At 42.5% G+C, this 13,831-nt stretch overlaps 1 protein-coding gene across 1 annotated transcript in view; it reads left to right on the forward strand.

Annotated features, from left to right (window-relative positions):
• The window catches only part of TANGO6 (transport and golgi organization 6 homolog), a 178,950-nt gene that overhangs the window by 36,907 nt on the left and 128,212 nt on the right, over positions 1–13,831 (forward strand). Inside the window, exons 9-11 of the mRNA XM_030204644.1 lie at positions 408–584; positions 1,282–1,408; positions 9,264–9,443. Coding sequence (XP_030060504.1) covers positions 408–584; positions 1,282–1,408; positions 9,264–9,443 — 484 coding nt within the window. The remainder of the gene's footprint in view (positions 1–407; positions 585–1,281; positions 1,409–9,263; positions 9,444–13,831) is intronic.

The following is a 13,831-nucleotide window of genomic DNA, read 5'->3' on the forward strand; positions in this document are numbered from 1 at the left end:
TCCTGTTTCCAACAGTGGCCAATCCAGGTCACAAGTACCTGGCAAGATCCCAAAAAAATACAAAACATTTTTTGCTGCTTATCCTAGAAATAAGCAGTGGATTTTCCCCAAGTCAATTTAAAAAATGGTCTATGGACTTTTCCTTTAGGAAGCTGCCCAGACCTTTTTAAAACCCCGCTAAGCTAACCGCCTTTACCACATTCTCTGGCAACGAATTCTAGAGTTTAATTATATGTTGACTGAAGAAAAACTTTCTCTGATTCATATTAAATATTGGAGATACTGGAGGAACGCCTGCTACTCCGCCAAGAGCCTGCGCTCAGACTGTCTTCCAGATTAAATCCCTGCCTGCTGAGCCAGTGCTCTGGCTGTTGCGTGCCACATTAAGAGCCGTCTTGCCTTGCCAGGTCACCATGCCAGGAGATTTTGCTGTGGTTCCTAGAGAAAATGGAACGGGCAACTGCACTTGCCACAGTGAAAGAGCTGGCGGGGCTGGAGAGGACTCTTCCTGCCCTCTCTCCCTTCTATCAGTTTGCAGCTGGCAGTGAAGGTGGCACAGTGATCGTGGTTAAAGAAACCATCAGGTAAGATTCTCCACTGCTTTCCTTCCTCTTCTCTGTCTGGCCCTGTATCTACTGCTTGTCCAGTGCCAGCGTGTGAGAATATCTTTGTAGACTTATGGTCATCAAGTCCAGCTACTGCAAAGGACAAAGGAGAAGCCCATCCTGAATGCAAGTCGCATCATTCAGCTCTGCAGCATAGTGTAGTGACAGACGGACCTGAATCTAGTTTGGTTAGAGGTGGGAGAGTAGTTTTGCTGTAGAGTAGGACGATGAAGTCATGTAGAACGACCAGGCTACAGCAGATTGAGATCTTGCTGTTCACTTAGTTAAGAAAGCTGCTCTTGAGCACTGGCTGCAGTCAGAGTGGGACCAGTGTATCACAGTTCGCATCGTCAAAGAAAATCTAACTCAGAATCAGTCTCAGGCATCCCTTGTGGGAGCCAGTGCTGGCAGACCCCAGAAGCGGATATTACTATAGTGAGTGCTCTGCATAACTGTGGCTGGAAGAGCCCAGCCTGTGCTTCGATTCACAGATTTTTCTCTTGACGACCCACGTAACTTGGGCAGAAAAGCTGGCTGCAGAAGGAGGGTCCCTCTGGAGGTACCGTTTAGCCATCAGAGGTTGCCTTCGTACCAAAAGAACTCCGCAGAAGTTGCACTGTAAGCTATAAGCCAAACAGAAATTAAAGCAAGCCCTTGTTGCTCTCCTGAACTGCAGTGATGAAGATGAGGCTCTTTATCAGAAGGTTTCTGTGGACCAGTGGCGGCTGGAATGCCTGGCAGAGCTGCTGTGCCAGAGTCAGAAGAGTGGGCTGGCAGGAGACTTCTTTATCTGCTGCTTAAAGGTAAGAGATATTGGCCAGATTATTTTAACACCCATTTCCCAAGAATACTACGGGAAAATTAAATCTCATTGTTAACAAACGTAATGCAAGGAATAATGGCAGAGCAGCTCAGTGATTATTTGGATTACTTTGACATTTTGCATGAATTCAGTATTCAGAAAGGTTTTTAGCACTGAAACAGCATTAGGAACATTGTTGTCTAAAATCAGAACTGAGATTAGCCTTGGTAAAAGAATATTATTCATGCAATTTGATATGTCGAGTGCATTTGACTTGGGCGATCATAATATTCTATTGAACTTGGTTTGTCAAGATGGGATTGGTGAGTTAGTAAAAAAAACTGGTTTGGGGGATTTTTGAGGAACCGAGCATATCAGGTTAAAATGAATCAGGCTTAATTTACTTTGTGGGTTCCAGATTGTGGAGTTCCTCAGGATTCACCAATTTCACTGTTACTTTTTGATATTGTAATGGCTTCATTGGGTAAAAGATGAACTAATACGGGATTCTTCCCATTTATTTATGCTGATGACATCATGTTGTATAAACCTTTTGCTGAGGTTCTAATAGGTATTACAAGAGGCTAACTGTATTCGATTGCTGAGCTTAATAAATAGAAAACCAAATTCACGTTACTGAGTAGTAGTTTGCCAATGGTTGACTTTTCTGTCAACGGTGTAATGTATAAGTTAGAAAAAGAACTTAAAATTTGGGGAGTACTATTTGATAACTAAGAGGTGTATTTTCAAAGCACTTAGACTTACAAAGTTGCATAGGGACTAAAGGAAAGAAAATTAACACATAACCTTTCATTGTGACCACTTTAATACATCCTTTTTTGTGTTGGCTTTGGATAACGTTACCTTTTATTTACGGTTACACTAAGTGTTGTGATTACTCTGGACAACTTTTTTGCCCCTTCGGGTCTGCTGCACACATCATTGGCCCGTTACAAACTGTTTGCTCATTTATCCCCAGTGAAGAATTATCACAGTCTTGTCCTTAAGTGGAATTGGGTGTGACTCTCTGTGGGGCAATTGGACAGATCCCACTGACATATAAGGAATGTCAGTATCGCATCCTCACAGAAGCAGGCGTTTCATGCTGGGTGAACACATTTTGGCAATGGCTTTCGGTGTAACGGTTTTAGAACAGAATACTGGGATTCCTGCAGACACAATCATCCTCTCCTCGTTGGGTATTATTTTTAGTAAAATGGCTCATTGTGGACCCCATACCCAATTTGAGAGGGATTTTCTTTATAATGCCTGTTTGATTGTCAAAAAGTGTCTTTTGCAGCGTTGGACTGGACTGTTTACCTACATTTTGCCACTGGACGAATATGTTTCATAGATTGTGATGCACGTTTAATGGCTAAATGTAAACGATGCTTTTGGGCCTTTGGGGAACTGTATATTCAATCTCTTCCATCCAGAGCCCATAGTCTTATTATTAATGACTTGAATTTGTAATTTGGCCTACTGTATGTGGGGGGTAGATTGTTTATTGATTCTCTTTATATCTAGGGAGGGTCCTCAGAACACAGGCCCCCGCCCTGATTTTGGATTAGCTGTTCTTTTTACATCTGTATTTGATAGCTTAAATAAAAATATATTGAAAGTAAAAGAATACCAAGTTCTAGTAAAACCACAACTTTTCCAAATTGTACACACATCTGTGTATATCGGGCAAGGGGATGTGTCATTGTTGTGATAGAGATATAATACTTACATGTATAGAAATAAAAATAAAGACGAAATATGTTACAAATTGCAAATAACCTTACTTTATTCAAAACCAAAATATATTAAAATATTCATACATACAACTTCAAGAAACATATCCAAAGCCTCTATAAATAGCTACATAATCAGTTAGGCATTACGAGACACTAATTCATAATCAATTTGAAATAACCTTATATTGTCCATAATAAGGAATATTGCACAGTAATCTCAAGTAATGGTAATAAAAATGTTCCGGACTGCTAAAAAGCTACGCCGGAAAAAAAAATCAAACGCCGAGGAAGATGAGTCACCATCAAGAGATCAAATGTTCTTAAAAGATGGAAATATGAAATATTCAGTTCATTCCAAAGGCACACCTTTCCAAACCTGTAAATTGAAGTAATATGTACTATTTTAGAAGTTCTGGTAGTCGTTTGAAGCTACAAATTCAAATTCAGCCACCAGAAAACACAGGCCGGCACAAATGGTGTGAAACAGTGTACTCCGCTTCGAACTTCAGTCTGCTTGTAACTTCACTCAGCACAAAGCTGAATTCTTCTCTGAGCTACAGGACCGCGTTTTGCTTACGCGTCACCAGGAGTGAAAAGTACAGATTCAGAAACAGCAGAGCTAAAATACAAAAATATACCTCGAACATAAATTCTTTACATTGCTCAACAATAAACTACACAAGTTTTTTTTTTTTTTATAAATCCAGCACCATAAGAACATAGTATTACTTACATTTCAAAGAATGGTAGAGCTGGAGTGGAAAATCATACCAACCCTCGAGGGTAGGCCGCCAAAAAACGCCAACACATGCGCAGATTACCAAAGCCTCACTTTAAATACTCTAAACCTAATGGAAAGCTAGAAAACAAAACAGCACAACTACCATTCCATATTCCTATTTAATCCTAAAGGATATTCCTGAAATATAGTATTCCAGCTCCTTGTGACTCTGGGCAAGTCACTTAACCCTCCATTGCCCCATGTAAGCCACATTGAGCCTGCCATGAGTGGGAAAGCGCAGGGTTCAAATGTAAAAAATATATATATATATTCCCACCCCAGGGTAGCTTAACCTGCAGCAAGACTACAAACTGCAATTCTTCCAAATGATGTCCTGCCTTTACCCAGTGGTCCACTAGGGTCGCTTCAAATCTTCGAACCTTAATGTAACTTAAACGACAAGCTGTTCTCTGCTTTATCTTAAGTTTCGGCTGCCCAGTGTACCAAAGAAAACATGAGCAGATATCTGATAGCATAGATCGCCTGACTAGATTCACAGTCAGTGATGGAGTGCAGATAAAACTCTTTACCAGTGTGAGGATTTAGGGATCCTTTTACTAACGTACGCTGAAAAATGGCTTGCAGTACAGTAGACGCATGTTTTGGATGCGCGCAGAATCATTTTTCAGTGCACCTGCAAAAAACACCCTTTTAAAATTTTTGCCAAAAATGGACGTACGGCAAAATGAAAATTGCCGCGCATCTATTTTGGGTCTGAGATCTTACCACCAACCATTGACCTAGCAGTAAAGAATCCGGGTGGTAATGACCTGTGTGCGTTTGTTACGCACACCCAAAAATAAAAAAATATTTTTTAGACGCGCGTATTGGACGTGTGCCAAAAATGAAATTACTGCAAGAGCCACGTGGTAGTTATGCGGTAATTCTATTTGGACGTTGCGTGGACGCTTACGTGGCTTTAGTAAAAGGGCCCCTAGATTAGAATTACTACGTAAATCCTTTAAGGCTTGCTGTTGTTCTTCAGTAAAATTCAATGTAGGTTTCAGTGATTTTCTTTCAAGATCTTTAACATCCTGCAGGACCATCTGTTGAAAAGTATCCACAACAGAATTAGCAAAACCTGTAGGTAGAAGGAATTTTGTAACGATCAGAAAATGATTTGTCATCTTTATTCCTAGCAACAATATCAGAATCAAAAAAAAAAAGCTTGTAATCGTAAATTCCTAAAACAATTTCTGAAGATAAAAATGAAAATACGCATCAGGGCCTTTCATAGGCACAAATGATAATCCTAAATCTAATACAGAGTGTTGACTAGATGTTAAAGATACTGAAGATAAATTATAAACAGTCCTGAACAGACTGTGTTGGGCCTGCATGACCTGACCGCTCTGGACAGGGCTGCAACGGTTGATTCGTGGAGTAGTAATACAATTTGAGCTAAACACCCCCTCCCCGTCATCAGAGCATATCGCAGCTAAGGTACCCCGAGGAACATTATGAACAGTCCTTAAGTCATCTCCAGAAGAATCACTGGAAGAGTTAATAAAACCCACTCGTTTCTGATTTCTCGTATTTCTCCTTAATTTTCTATCCTTGTCCATCTATGTGTAACATAGTAACATAGTAGATGACGGCAGAAAAAGACCTGCACGGTCCATCCAGTCTGCCCAACAAGATAACTCATATTTGCTACTTTTTGTGTATACCCATTGCCCTAAGCCGCATTGAGCCTGCCATGAGTGAGAAAGCGCGGGGTACAAATAAAAAAAATATATATATATACCCTACTTTGATTTGTACCTGTGCTCTTCAGGGCACAGACCGTATAAGTCTGCCCAGCACTATCCCCTCCTCCCAACCACCAGCCCCGCCTCCCACCACTGGCTCTGGCACAGACTGTATAAGTCTGCCCAGCACTATCCCCGCCTCCCAACCACCAGCCCCGCCTCCCACCACCGGTTCTGGCACAGACAGTATAAGTCTACCCAGCACTATCCCCGCCTCCCAACCACCAGCCCCTCCTCCCAACCACTGGCTCTGGCACAGACCGTATAAGTCTGCCCAGCACTATCCCCGCCTCCCACTACCGGCTCTGCTATCCAATCTCAGTTAAGCTCCTGAGGATCCATTCCTTCTGAACAGGATTCCTTTATGTTTATCCCACGCATGTTTGAATTCCGTTACCGTTTTCATTTCCACCACCTCCCGCGGGAGGGCATTCCAAGCATCCACTACTCTCTCCGTGAAAAAATACTTCCTGACATTTTTCTTGAGTCTGCCCCCCTTCAATCTCATTTCATGTCCTCTCGTTCTACCATCTTCCCATCTCCGGAAAAGGTTCGTTTGCGGATTAATACCTTTCAAATATTTGATTGTATCATATCACCCCTGTTTCTCCTTTCCTCCAGAGTATACATGTTTAGTTCAGCAAGTCTCTCCTCATACGTCTTGTAACGCAAATCCCATACCATTCTCGAGCTTTTCTTTGCACCGCTTCAATTCTTTTTACATCCTTAACAAGATACAGCCTCCAAAACAGAACACAATACTCCAGGTGGGGCCTCACCAACGACTTATACAGGGGCATCAACACCCCCTTTCTTCTGCTGCTCACACCTCTCTTTATACAGCCTAATCTAGAAATGTTAAGTAGTAGTAGTAACAACCTTCTAGCTACGGCCACCGCCTTGTCACACTGTTTCGTCGCCTTCAAATCCTCAGATACTATCACCCCAAGATCCCTCTCTCCGCCCGTACCTATCAGACTCTCCCCGCCTAACATATACGTATCCCGTGGATTTCTATTCCCTAAGTGCATCACTTTGCATTTCTTCGCATTGAATTTTAATTGCCAAACCTTGGACCATTCTTCTAGCTTCCTCAGATCCTTTTTCATGTTTTCCACTCCCTCCCGGGTGTCCACTCTGTTACAGATCTTAGTATCATCCGCAAATAGGCAAACTTTACCTTCTAACCCTTCGGCAATGTCACTCACAAATATATTGAACAGAATCGGCCCCAGCACCGATCCCCGAGGCACTCCACTACTCACCTTTCCCTCCTCCGAGCGAATTCCATTCACCACCACCCTCTGGCGTCTGTCCGTCAACCAGTTCCTAATCCAGTTCACCTCTTCGGGTCCTATCTTCAGCCCATCCAGTTTATTTAAGAGCCTCCTGTGGGGAACCATGTCAAAAGCTTTGCTGAAATCTAAGTAGATTACGTCCATAGCTCGTCCCTGATTCAATTCTCCTGTCACCCAATCAAAGAACTCAATGAGATTCGTTTGGCACAATTTCCCTTTGGTAAAACCATGTTGTCTCGGATCTTGCAACTTATTGACTTCCAGGAAATTCACTATCCTTTCCTTCAGCATCGCTTCCATTGCTTTTCCAATAACCGAAGTGAGGCTTATCGGCCTGTAGTTTCCAGCTTCTTCCCTATCACCACTTTTGTGAAGAGGGACGACCTCTGCCGTTCTCCAATCCCTCGGAACCTTTCCCGTCTGCAATGATATATTAAACAAATCTTTAAGAGGACCCGCCAAAACCTCTCTGAGCTCCCTCAATATCCTGGGGTGGATCTTGTCCGGTCCCATGGCTTTGTCCACCTTTAGCTTTTCAAGTTGTTGATACACACTTTCTTCCGTGAACAGTGCTCTGTCCACTTCATTCTCATTTGTACTATTTCCAGTCCATCGCGGTCCTTCTCCAGGATTTTCTTCTGTGAAAACAGAACAAAAGTATCTATTTAGCAAATTTGCTTTTTCTTCATCATTTTCCACATAGCGGTTCGCTGTATCTTTTAGTCTCACAATTCCCTTTTTAGTCATTCTCCTTTCACTAATATACCTGAAGAAATTTTTGTCACCCCTCCTTACATTTCTAGCCATTTGTTCTTCCGCTTGCACTTTTGCCAGTCGTTATATCAAACCACTCGGATATTTGACACGCTATCCCCATTTGTGAGCACCAGATCCAGTGTCGCTCCCTCCCTCGTGGGTTCCATCACCATTTGTCTGAGCAAAACACTTTGGAAAGCATCCACAATCCCTCTACTTCTTTCCTATTCCGCAGACGGAACCTTCCAATCTACATCCGGCAAATTGAAATCTCCCAGCAACAGATAGCCGTAAGTATAATCTAATTCATATTTTTTAAATTTGGCTATTTTTTGCTTTCTAATCTCTTGTCTATATTTATCCAAATTAGCCTGATGATCTTTAAATTGAAATCATAGTCATTGGCGGATAAAGATTGTTTAAAAATGTCCAGTCTAGTTTCTAACTCAATCCTCTATTCATCCAAGATCACAATTAATCGATTTACAGTAAATAGCGTTAGATCCAGAGAACAGTTAGTAATTAAATCGTTCCATTTTACAACATATTCAGGGCCTTGTTTACTAAGCCAGGCTATAGGCGCCCTAGTGTTTTTAACATGCGCTAATGCTAAAGACCCCCATGGGACTATATGTCTGTAGCGCACCTTAGTAAACAGGGCCTTCAGAGTTGTGTAAGAACTGGGGTTGTTTAAAAATACGAAGGCCCTGAGGTACTCAATTGATTATGAATTAATGTCTCTTAATGCCTAACTGATTATGTAGCTATTTATAGAGGCTTTGGATATGTTTCTTGAAGTTGCATGTATGAATATTTTAATGTATTTTGGTTTTGAATAAAGCAAGGTTATTTGTGATTTGTATATATTTGGCCTTTATTCTTATTATTTTTGTTTCTTGATTTGATGATTATTGCCCAGTTATTTGATTTATACTTACATATATCACACAAACTTGAGTATGGTGTATATCCCATTTGTTTTGTGTGCATACCCATTTGTCCGCCCATAGAATGTCACTTTGCTGAACTAACACCTTCACTTAAGCCTGATGGTGCTTGATAAGTGTATAGCTGCCTAAGACACTTAATCCTCCTTTCTTTTGCTGTTTTGAGAATAGAAAAGCGTTGGAAGCTAATGACTGGGTTTCCAGGTGTTTGTAATCCCTGTCTCATCAGATGTGAAACAGGAAATAAGATGCTTTCCAAGCTCTGCACTTGTCATTTGCTGCTGTTCCCACTGATCTCTGGGCTGTAACCTAAATAAGCAGTGTGTTATTTCCGCCTCTTTCAGCTGTACCTTTGCAGTGCGTTTCTGCACCCAAATCCCCTTTCGCAATTGGTATCTGTGGTTCTCTAATGGCACCCTGTTGTCTAGCAGGGAAAGTTGTGCAAACAGTCCCTGACCATCAGCAGGGCAGGATCTCCTGTGGCTTGAGACTGCTCATATAGCTACATAAATCTTGTCTCTAGTCAGCTTTTTATCAGGTGGTGATTAGGTAGATTAAGGTGCTACTCTTTCTTACTGCTGCAGGATCTGACGGCTGTTGCTGTGGAGGAGCAGCTGCACCCAGAACCCATCTCCTATGACAACCTCCAGCTCCTGGAGCAATCCCACAAGCAGAACGAGCAGGAGAAGAAACTGCTTATCCTCCAGTTGGTGACAGTGCTGTGTGAGAAGGTTTCAGACTCCGTGTTCACTGACCTTGTCCAGGTTGGTTATAATCTGGGTAAAATTAAGAGATCAGAACATCTGACTGTATCCCATTCCCACAGACACATGGAGAGAAATGGGTCTGGTATGGCACCTGATCTTGGAGAACTCCACTGCCCTGGAGGGACTCCTCTGGGTGCAGGTGGGACTGCAGGCTCTATCAACTGCTTTAACCAGTGCTCCCTCAAAAACTGTAATACGATGATTCTGTATAAACATATTACACAAGGGCAAATGTTGCAGCTGAATCGAGTATTCAGGGAAGAAGGTGTTCCCTACATCTCTTTCCATTACGTAGTTTCCCACTATTCCAGAACCTGTGGGATAGTTGTCTCCATCAACCAGCAGGTGGAGATAGAGAACTGACAACTGAGCTGAGACATCTCTCTCTTGGCATCCAGTCCAGTTCCTCAGTATTTTCTATCTCCAACAAGTGAATGGACACACTTTTCAGCCTTCCTGGTCCAGTTGGTCAACTGGTCCCCAGTTGAGCTTTGCAGGTAGCTTGAGTCTGCAGAGTCATATCTCTGGAGGTCTTCAGATCCCTGTCTCTGGTGCCCCGCAAATTTATTTTTCCCCACTTTTCACCTCTTCCCTGTTTCCTGTATCTCGCCTTTTCCAGCACAACAACCATTAAAAAAAAAAAAAAAAGGAGAAGGAAAGAGGTTGCTGGAGAGCGTGGGACAGAGTGTCAGTCCTGAGCCTTTTTCATCTATGGTGGACACTGTGAGCTTGGGGGGAGCCGCTGGCAGTGGTAAGTCCGACTAAAGTGTGATTCAGAATTGCTTGTAGGGCTGCAAGTTCTACTTGGTGCAGGGGAGGGATCTTGAGTCACCTCTTGGGACACATTGAGGCATATTTTCAAAGCACTTAGCCTTCCAAAGTTTCATAGGTGGTGAATGGAATTCGCTCGGAGGAGGGAAAGGTGAGTAGTGGTGTGCCTCAGGGATCGGTGCTGGGACCGATTCTGTTCAATATATTTGTGAGTGACATTGCCGAAGGGTTAGAAGGTCTGTGCCAGAACTGATGGTGGGAGGTGGGGCTGGTGGTTGGGAGGCGGGGATGGTACTGGGCAGACTTATACTGTCTGTGCCAGAACCGGTGGTGGGAGGCGGGGCTGGTGGTTGGGAGGCGGGGATAGTGCTGGGCAGACTTATACAGTCTGTGCCAGAGCCAGTGGTGGGAGGCGGGGCTGGTGGTTGGGAGGCGGGGATAGTGCTGGGCAGACTTATACGGTCTGTGCCAGAACCGGTGGTGGGAGGCGGGGCTGGTGGTTGGGAGGCGGGGATAGTGCTGGGCAGACTTATACGGTCTGTGCCCTGAAAAGGACAGGTACAAATCAAGGTAAGGTATACACATAAAGTAGCACATGTGAGTTTATCTTGTTGGGCAGACTGGATGGACCGTGCAGGTCTTTTTCTGCCGTCATTTACTATGTTACTATTATAATCAACGTTCAGATAATAAGGAAAATAATAGGTTTAAGTGATTTAGAATTGTTTGAGACCAAAGAAAATAATCTGATTAAGTTGCATCTAGAGAATAAACATTTTTGAATAGGATGGACTTCAATAATTTTCTAAACTTTAGATAGTTCTGAGTAGATTTTACAAATTTGGGTAACGCATTCCACAATTGAGTTCCCAAGAAAGGAAAGTTGGAGGCATATGTAGATCGCCTTTATCATTTTTGTTGCCTTTCTCTGTACCTTTTCTAATTGCGTTGTACTTTTTTTGAGATGCGGTGACCAGAATTGCACACAGTGTTCGAGGTGCAGTTGCACCATGGAGTGATACAAAGTCCTTATATCAATCTCATCTCTCTATATAAAAGGCAACCCCAACGTTCTGAAGCCTCCACGGAAGTTGAGGCGCCCGAGATATCCGGTGTGCCCTGGAGTGTCTGCACCGCCCTCGCGTCAAAACGTCATGACGTTGAGGACGGAGCTATGACACTCGAGGGCCGAAACGGAAACTGTGGCGAACAAGGCAAGTAGCTCGGTGGGACGGAGGGAGGGGGCCCCTTGCTAGCGCCCGTTTCATTGCGTTCTGAAACGGGCATTTTTTCCTAGTTTCCTAATAATACCTAACATTTTATTTGCTTTCTTATCCACTGCTGCACACTGAGCAAAGAGTTTCAAAGTATCATCGACGATGGCACCTAGATCCTTTTCCTGGTCAATGACTCTTAATGTGGAACCTTGCATCATGTACCTATGGTTTGAGTTCCTCTTTCCCACATGCATTACTTTGCACTTACATTAAAGTCATCTGCCATATGGGTTCCCAGTCTCGAAAGGTCCTCTTGTAATTTTTCACAATCCTCTTGTGATTTAACAACTTTGAATAACTTTGTGTCATCAGCAAATGTAATTACTTTACTAGTTATTTCCATCTCTAGATCATTTATAAATATGTTAAAAAACAGTGGTCCCAGCACAGACCCCTGCAGAATCCCACTATCTCCCCTTCTCCATTGAGAATATTGACTATTTAACCATACTCTCTTAACCAGGTTTTTAATCCACAACAGGAGATTACCTCCTATCCCATGACTCTCTAATTTCCTCAGGAGTCTTTCATGAGGTACTTTGTCAAGTTCTGCAAGTTCATTTTTCAATTCTGTCAGTATTCTGGGATGTATACCATCCGGTCCAGGTGATTTCCTACTCTTCAATTTGTCAGATTGCCCCATTAAGTATTCCATGTTTACAGAGATTTCATTCAGTTTCTCTGACATGTCAGCATTGAATACCATTTCTGGCATTGGTATCTCTCCCACATCTCGATGAAGACCAAAGCAAAGAATTCATGTAATCTCTCCGCTATGGCCTTGTCTTCCCTGAATGCCCCTTTTACCCCTCTGTCATCTAGCAGTACAACTGATTCTTTTGTCGGCTGCTTGCTTCTAATATATTAAGTTTTTATTTTATGTTTTTGCAACCAACGCAATCTTCTTTTCAAAGTCTCTCTTTGCCTTCCTTATTAGCACTTTGCATTTGACTTGATATTCCTTATGCTGTTTCTTATTATTTTCAGTCAGATCCTTCTTCCATTTTCTGAAGGATTTTCTTTTATCTCTAATAGCTTCCTTCACCTCACTTTTTAACCATGCCAGTTGTCATTTTATCTTCCTTCCTCCTTTTTTAATAGATGGACTATATCTGGCCTGGGCTTCCAGGATGGTATTTTTAGCAGCATCTATGCCTAATCTAAATTTTTGACCTTTGCAACTGCTCCTCTTAGTTTTTTTTGTTTTTTTTTTGTTACTGTTCTCATTTTATCATAGTCTCCTTTTTGAAAGTTAAATGCTAACATATTGGATTTCCTGTGTACTTACTCCAGAGCCAATATGAAATATGATCATAAGTACATAAGTAGTGCCATACTGGGAAAGACCAAAGGTCCATCTAGCCCAGCATCCTGTCACCGACAGTGGCCAATCCAGGTCAAGGGCACCTGGCACGCTCCCCAAACGTAAAAACATTCCAGACAAGTTATACCTAAAAAATGCGGAATTTTTCCAAGTCCATTTAATAGCGGTCTATGGACTTGTCCTTTAGGAATCTATCTAACCCCTTTTTAAACTCCGTCAAGCTAACCGCCCGTACCATGTTCTCCGGCAACGAATTCCAGAGTCTAATTACACGTTGGGTGAAGAAAAATTTTCTCCGATTCGTTTTAAATTTACCACACTGTAGCTTCAACTCATGCCCTCTAGTCCTAGTATTTTGGATAGCGTGAACAGTCGCTTCACATCCACCCGATCCATTCCACTCATTATTTTATACACTTCTATCATATCTCCCCTCAGCCGTCTCTTCTCCAAGCTGAAAAGCCCTAGCCTTCTCAGCCTCTCTTCATAGGAAAGTCGTCCCATCCCCACTATCATTTTCGTCGCCCTTCGCTGTACCTTTTCCAATTCTACTATGAGGCTCATTTTCAAAGCACTTAGCCTCCCAAAGTTCCATAGAAACCTATGGAACTTAGCCTCCCAAAGTGCTTTGAAAATATGCCTCTATATCTACTATATCTTTTTTGATCACTGTTATCAAGCGGCCCCAGCACTGTTATCTCCTGCCCCAGATCATGTACTCCACTAAGGGCTAGGTCTAGAATTGTTCCCCCTCTTGTTGGTTCCTAAACCAGCTGCTCCATAAAGCAATCCTTGATTTTGTCAAGGAATTTTATCTCCCTAGCGTGCCCCTGATGTTACATTTACCCAGTCAATATCAGGGTAATTGAAATCACCCATTATTATTGTGTTGCCCAGTTTGTTAGCCTCCCTAATTTCTGATAACATTTCTACATCTGTCTATTCATCCTGGCCAGGTGGACGGTAATACACTCCTATCACTTTCCTTTTCCCCTTTACACATGGAATTTCAA

Source organism: Microcaecilia unicolor, chromosome 5 (genome assembly GCF_901765095.1).
Source record: "Microcaecilia unicolor chromosome 5, aMicUni1.1, whole genome shotgun sequence".
Taxonomy (NCBI): Eukaryota; Metazoa; Chordata; class Amphibia; order Gymnophiona; family Siphonopidae; genus Microcaecilia; species Microcaecilia unicolor.